The sequence below is a fragment of the Tasmannia lanceolata genome, unplaced genomic scaffold (genome assembly GCF_043159265.1).
Source record: "Tasmannia lanceolata isolate RefF3 unplaced genomic scaffold, GAP_Taslan_0.1 ptg000003l, whole genome shotgun sequence".
NCBI classification, from domain to species: Eukaryota; Viridiplantae; Streptophyta; class Magnoliopsida; order Canellales; family Winteraceae; genus Tasmannia; species Tasmannia lanceolata.
Genome location: NW_027518680.1, coordinates 2061136 through 2068736, shown reverse-complemented (window position 1 = coordinate 2068736; position 7601 = coordinate 2061136). Strand labels below are relative to the sequence as shown.

The following is a 7601-nucleotide window of genomic DNA, read 5'->3' as shown; positions in this document are numbered from 1 at the left end:
AAACCCCAATTTGAAGTAGTGTATATTTTTTTCACTGTTTTTAGGAATTTTTCATGCTTCATCCCCTCCGGCCTTCTCAAGTCTATCTCCTCTCCCGCCAAGGCGGCGCCCTCGCAATTGGTCCCATGAATATTCTTTGGTATACGTTTTCACTGTTGCCAAACTTGCCCTATATATTCATAGCGTCTAAAGGTCCACAGATAGGATTGAATCCTGATGATCAACATTGGGCCCCGTGTATAATATGAACCCTTGACATGGTTGACGATCTTGTGATGACCCACATGGTCTTGGTCCAATGAAGAATTGACATTGGATACCTCGAAAAATCAATGCTTTATCTTTACTTTCCAGGCCTAAGCATGGGGCTCAGATCATCAGATCATGGTAGACCAATGGCAAGGTGCATGAACTATTTTTGTGGTTCAGATCAATGCTGCAGATCACATCCACATGGCACATTAGCATGTCCAAATGTGAGTGGACAGTACTCTTTGTTTTTATTGATCATGTTGCTTAAAAAATAAAAAAAATGACTAATTATGAGTGAGTAGAGGAGCAATTACAAGTTGTTGGAAACTAAGATATGGGAGGGCATCTCTCCTGTATATGGCAAGAACTAAGTGTAATCTAAAATAAGTGAGCTGAGACTTGGAAATAACTTCAATCTTGAAAGGGCAGCTGCAAGGAAAGGGAGCATGAAAGGGAACTACTTAAAGGTTCTTAATGATTTTAAGTTTAAAAAATGAGGTATTATATTCTGGTTGTCTATTTCTACTCAAAGAAATATGGACAAGCAAGATACAAGTGGTGGCCATTTGTTCAATTATCTAAGCCATTCATGTTGTAAGATTTAAAATGCATCGGTGATGTCCTAAAAGTCTCCCAGCTTCGCCAATTCTTACCCTATAAACAATGGAGATTTTCGAACTTGATTTGAAGAATTGGTTTATTTTGGGACCTGGGTAGAACTCACCCTTAAAAGCTGGCCCTTAAGGGGAGGGTGCCCAAGTCCTTATAAGCCTATCCACATCCATTCACTTATCTGATATGGGATCTTTGCTTTTGCACGGAACCCCCAAGAATCTCCCCCTCCACGCGGAAGCAACGTGGACAAATCTTCTTCTTTTTTTGTTGGGTAAGCTGGGGTTAGGCAAGACCCCTACCGGATATCATTAAAAAGAGAAAAAAGTACAATCAGGGGGGCTCAAAGGCCAACAGTTTGTGGGGCAGGCTCCAACAAAACCAGCAGCAAACAATGGAAGAAACCATTGAACAGATAAAGAGACAGACGAGAGAAGGGCTCCTAAAGAGCATCCCTACAAACATAGCAAATGAAAATAAAATAGACATGGGAACTACAATCTAGTATACAAAGTTCCAGAGGAGTCATCTAAGACAAGGGCCATCAGATCAGGGGGCAGGTTTGAGGGAGGAAGATCTTCTCCTTTGATGCAACAATTAGTTTTGGATAAAAGATCTGCTACTGAGTTGGCTTCCCGCCAGATATGTGTAATCTTCCAACTCTGAAATTCACCGAGTAGAGCTTTGAGGTTGAAGAGAATTGGAATTTACTTCCATTGGCATTTGATTTTCCCATTGATAGCATTGACGGCGAAGAGGGAGTCAGATTCAATCCAAAGGTGATTGAGGCCTAACTTCCTTGCTGAGGCAGTACCAACAAGAATCGCTTGCATTTCCAGCTCCTGGATGGATTTTGGAGGCATATTAATGGAGAAAGTTGTAATGATGTTGCTGTTGGAGTCTCTGATTAGCCCTCCAATGGCTGCTTCAGTTTGACAAAGAGATGCGTCAGAATTCAGTTTGAATCTACCCTCATCCGGGGGAATCCAGCTGCAGGTTTTTATCAATTCAGGTTTGCTAAACTTGGGGAGTTTCAGCTTAGCAGCCAGGAAATTGTCTTTGGGGTCAAGGTTTCCATCCAATCTGAGGAAAATAATTTTAGATCGTATAATATGGATGATATCCCAGAGGATGCTCTGCTTGTGGCGATTGCTTTTGTCGAAGATCCTTCTGTTCCTTTTGATCTAGATGCAATAGATAGTAGCACAAAAGGCAAGGCGGAGAGCAACCAAATATCTGTCTCTAGAATTTATGTTATTTCTGATCCATAATTCTTCTTCAAGCAATGTTTTCTTTAGTTTCCTTCTAATCGAGAACCTCCATAATAAGGATCTCCATATCCAGGAAGTGAAAGAGCAGTTGAAGAAAAGGTGGTCCAAATCTTCTCTTCCCGAAGAGTATAGGGGGCAGGAGGTTTCAGTAATGATCCCTATAGATAGGAGTTTAGCTTTGGTGCTAAGTTTACAATGGAGCGCTTGCCAAGCAACCAGGCTATGTCTGGGGATGTGGCCCTTGAACCAGATAGAAGAGAACCACTGAATTTTGGGATGGTGGATTCTGATACTTTGCGAGGCACTTGTCAAAGTGAAGTTTCCATTTGGGTGAGGTTTCCAAATTACTTGGTTATGGTTCCCAGGGATGATAAGAGCTGAGTTTAGAATGAGGTGAAGGCCAGGAAGAGTGCGCTGGTTAGTTGGGATCCATTCGCCGTTACTGAGGAGGTTATCAACTGTGGTAGATTGAGGAAGAGAGTTGAGAATTCTTCCTTCTGGGTATAAGTGAGAGATGAGACCATCAGGGTGCCAAGGCTGTTTCCAAAAATCAATTCCTTTACCGTCTCCAATGACATAGCAAATGAGCCGGTTAGCTTCTTCTCTGGCTTTGAAGATGCTTCTGGCTCCCCAGGAAGGCCTGGATGGCATATTCATAGTCCAGAAGTTCTTTCTTTTCAAGTATTTGTGATTAAACCAAAATCTGATCGGATTAAACCAATCCAGGATATTGGCGTGAATAACTTTTCTTTGAGAGTGCCCAGCCCAAATGAAATTTCGAATGATCTGCTCAATTTTATCAAGAATAGTGGATGGGAGATTAAATGAGGCAGACCAGTAGAGTTGGAAAGAGTTTAGGACTGTTTTAGCAAGTTCAACTCTCCCAGCCCTAGACAGGCATCTGTTAGCCCATCCAGCAATACGCTTTTGGATTTTACTGATTAACATGGTGCAATCAGAAATTCTAAGTCTTGTAGAGATGAGGGGGAGCCCCAAGTATTTAATGGGGAATTGACCTTCAGGGATAGAAAGAATGGATGAGATTGAGGTACTGACCTGCTTAGCTTTTTCAGTGAAGAAAATCTCGCTTTTGTTTATGTTCACCTCCAGCTCGGAACAATGGTTAAATCGTTGAATGCATCTTTTAACTCCAAGGGCAGATTGGGGGGTAGCTTCGGCAAAAACAAGCATATCATCTGCGAAGAGGAGATGAGAAATACTGATTTCACCCTGGGAGAAAGGAGTAGATACCTCTGAATTTGTTATGGCTTCATTTATGGATATGGAAAACATTTCCATACAAAGACTAAATAGAAGAGGAGATAGGGGATCTCCTTGTCTGATCCCATTGGTGGATTGAAAAAAACCTACAGGGGATCCATTAACAAGAACAGAGAAAGAAGCTTTTTGAATGCATTCTTTAACCCAGGAGCACCATTTGTCATTAAACCCCATTTTTCCATGAAAAGAATGAGAGAATCGTGTCTTACCATGTCAAATGCTTTCTTCAAATCCAGCTTTAGGCACATTCCGGAGAGTTTAGTTTGGAGGTGGAAATTATGGACTAAATCATGAGCTAGAAGGATGTTATCTTGAATGATCCTCCCTTTTATGAAAGCTGACTGATTCGGGCTGATAATTCTGTGTTAGTGATTTTGCATTTTCAAAATCATGTATATTACATGTTTTAGTGTTTTGGAAAATGTTTTATCAAAAGCGTTTGGGAAAAAGAAAAAGTTTTCTTGGAAATATTTGCTTTTACAAAAGGATGTAGAAGTGTAGTTGAAAAAGATAGTTCCACATCGGATGAGAGAAAAGAAAGAGAAGGGCTTATAAAGCACTACCTTTTCTAACTCTTGTTGATTGCACATTGGGTTGAACCCATGGTTGGACCCGCGGGACGGTGCAACGCACCGTTCGCACACGCGCACGCGCACGCGCGCGCGCGGCGTGGGCAATGGGCTATAGGGCGCATAGTGGCGCTTTATTGGCGCTTTTTTAGGCGCACTTTGCACTTCGCACGTACGCAACGTCGCGAGGAGCGATTGGAGCCTTTAATTTTTCCAGATTTGATCTGCACCGTTGGATCAAGATGAAGATGGACCGGTCGGATGGGTGGGTCAAATGGTTCGCAGGCCCATCAAGCCGAATGGTTCAGTTGGGTTGGGCTTCGGTTCGGGCCTAACGGTGGGCCCGTTTCGGTTCGGGCCTAACGGTCGGCCCAACGGGCCCATGACTCCAACGGTCAAAGGGTGTGATCAAATGGGTTGTGTCCCTTTCCCCAACGGTCATGTGCCAAGGGGGTGCGATCCACACCATAGATGATTGATCTAACGATGACTGGGTTGGAGAGAGGATTTACTCAAACCAACAGTCACCTCTAGAATCGATCAGGACCATTCAATATCAATGGGTGCGATCTAACGGTCAGATTTCAAACATTCTGGAAAGGTGCCCTGTAGAGGTGTTTTTCACACTGAAAAGACACCAGATGGTCTATAAAAAATGTGCAAACTTCTTATTTCACATAGAAATCGAATTGGCAATTCTGACTGACTTTACACTCTCTTCTACACTCCTACTAAAATCCCCAAGTATTTCTACATACTGTTTTTCTTTTGTTTACTGTTCTAGATACTGTTTTTCTGCAGAAACAGAATCTAGAGATTTCTCTAAGGCTTGAAATTTCGGAAGGGCATTTCGGGTTTGATTCCGCTAGTGCTACGCGTCATCAAACATTAGTAGGGCTTCCCTACTAGGCTTCATTGTATCTTGGAGGCAATTCGCGGATCCCCTTTGCACACTACTAGTGGGGGCGAATCTTGTCTTAAGGAAAGTGATATCACGCCTTGAAGCAACAAGTTTCTGTTTTCTATCATCAACAGTACCCTCAACAAATTTTCCAACAATCTTAAGACAAGATTATCTACTGTTGTTTCAATGGCACTTTATTCAGTTCGTCAAATGACCCAAGACTTTGTCAAACTCGAACGTTTCGACAAAGGAAATTTCAAGCGCTGGCAGAAGAAGCTGCACTTCATTTTGACATCACTCAAAGTGGTCCATGTTCTCACAACTCTAAAGCCGTCAGCAAATGAAAATGAAACTTTGGCGGAGGCTCGTGCAAGGATGAAGTGGGAACAGGATGACTACATTTGCAAAGGGCACATCCTAAATGCTATGTCAGATACACTATTTGACATATATCAAGGCATGGGATCAGCAAGTGAAATCTGGAATGCACTTGAAGCCAAATACTTGGCGGAAGACGCTAGTAGCAAGAAATTCACTGTGAGTCAATTTTTAAATTTTAAAATGGTAGATGATAAGTCTGTTATTGATCAATTACATGAAATACAACATGTAATTAATCAAATTCATTTGCAAGGCATCCTTCTTGATGATTCCTTCATTGTCCCGTCAATTATTGACAAACTTCCACCAAATTGGAAAGACTTTAGAAAAAGTCTAAAACACAAGAAAGATGAAATGTCTATTGAAGACTTGGCTCAATGCCTCAGGATTGAGGAAGAGTCAAGAATCAGAGACAAGAAAGAAAATGAAACTGTATCCTCTAAGATCCATTTGGTGGAAAATGTCAAGAATTCGAACCAACAAAGAAAATGCAATTGGAAGAGAAACAAACACCCTGAAAAGAATACTAATAAGAATAAGAAAAGAAAGGGTGCTTGTTTCAACTGTGGCAAACCAGGCCATTACAAGAGTGAGTGCCGACTTCTTAAGGATAAGAAGTCGGGTGCACCAACAGACAAAGAAAAGTTTGTCGCCATGATTTCAGAGGCAAATATGCTTGGAGATGGCAATGATTGGTGGATTGACTCTGGTGCGACGATGCATGTCTGTAAAGACAGGAACCTGTTTTCAACTTATGAAACAGTTGAAGATGGAAGCGTGTTATACATGGGAAATTCGTCGACAGCAGAAGTCAAAGGGAAGGGCAAGGTGGAACTTGAGTTCACATCCGGCAAGCGACTCACTCTAACCGGTGTCTACCATGTACCAGAAGTTAGAAAGAACTTAGTGTCTGGAAGCATTCTCAACAAGAATGGCTTCAAACTTGTATTTGAATCTGACAAGTTCATTCTTTCTAAGGGGGGTACTTTTGTTGGGAAGGGATATATGTATGAAGGGATGTTCAAACTTAATATCAATAAAGTGAATGTCTTTGCTTATGTTTTGGATTCTTCTTTATCTTTATGGCATAATCGTTTAGGACATGTAAATACTAGGAAAATGAATGATATGGTTAAGTTAACCTTAATTCCTAAATATGAAAATGACTTAGTAGATAGATGTAAAACATGCATGCAAACCAAGATAATTACTAAGTCATTTTCTAAAGTAGATAGAACTTCTAACTTGTTAGATTTAATTCATAGTGATGTATGTGACATTCATAGTGTTCCCACAAAGGGAGGTAAAAAGTACTTTGTTACATTTATTGATGATTATTCTAAGTACTGTTATGTTTATCTACTTAGTCATAAAGATGAGGTTTTAGAAAAATTTAAGATTTATAAAACTGAAGTAGAAAACCAATGTATAACAAGCATTAAATGTCTCAGATCAGATAGAGGTGGTGAATATCACTTTCCTCATTTCTGTGAATCAGTAGGCATAGTCCATGAAACTTCTGCCCCTTATACACCACAACAAAATGGTGTAGCAGAAAGGAAGAATAGGACACTTACTGAAATGATTAATGCTATGCTTGTTAGTTCTGGTTTAAATAAAAGTTTTTGGGGTGAAGCCTTACTTACAGCTTGTCACATTTTGAATAGGGTACCAAGTAAGAAATCTGATATAACCCCTTATGAATTGTGGAAGAAAAGGAAACCAAACTTAAGTTACCTTAAAGTTTGGGGTTGTAGATCTATAGTTAAAGTCCCTAAACCTAAGTTAAGGAAATTAGGTGAAAAGGGTATTGAGTGTATCTTTTTGGGATATGCTAGTCACAGTAAGGCCTATAGGTTCTTAGTTATAGAACCCAATGATTTTATAGATGTCAATACCATAATTGAATCTAGAGATGCCTTTTTCTATGAAAATAGGTTCACTTCAATTCCTAAAGAAATTGAACCTACAACTTCTGTAGATCATCATTTAGAATCACAAACAGAAGTTAGTGAACCTAGTGTACAACCTAGTAAAATAAGAAGAAGCTCAAGAGATAGAAGGGATAGGAGTTTTGACCCTGACTTTGTAACCTACCTGGTAGAAGGGACAAGGGAAAAACTCCAAGGTTCTATCTTGTTAAACTTTAGCATAGAAAGTGACCCTCAAACCTATGGAGAAGCCATAAAGTCACAAGATGCTGCTTTTTGGAAAGAAGCAATTAATGACGAAATGGATTCTATCATGGGTAATAAAACTTGGATTTTGGTTGATCTACCACCTGGGTCTAAACCTATAGGATGTAAATGGATCTTCAAGAAGAAGATCAAA

General features: G+C 40.3%; 1 protein-coding gene across 1 annotated transcript; it reads right to left on the bottom strand.

The window, feature by feature from the left end:
- Nucleotides 1–1571: 1571 nt before the first annotated feature.
- LOC143859080 (uncharacterized) lies at nucleotides 1572–3590 on the bottom strand. Its single transcript, XM_077369764.1, has 2 exons — nucleotides 2484–3590; nucleotides 1572–2048 (listed from the first exon to the last, which is right to left on the bottom strand). The coding sequence occupies exons 1-2, from the start codon at nucleotides 3588–3590 to the stop codon at nucleotides 1572–1574; spliced, it is 1584 nt and encodes a 527-aa protein (XP_077225879.1).
- Nucleotides 3591–7601: the final 4011 nt, after the last annotated feature.

Bases quoted from the DNA above. Each gene is read 5' to 3' on its own strand.
- LOC143859080 (XM_077369764.1), bottom strand. From the start codon at position 3,590: ATGGGGTTTAATGACAAATGGTGCTCCTGGGTTAAAGAATGCATTCAA. The intron at 2,049-2,483 runs GTAATTTGGAAA...TATTGCATCTAG, and splicing joins TCCCTGGGAACCATAACCAA to ATCAAAAGGAACAGAAGGAT.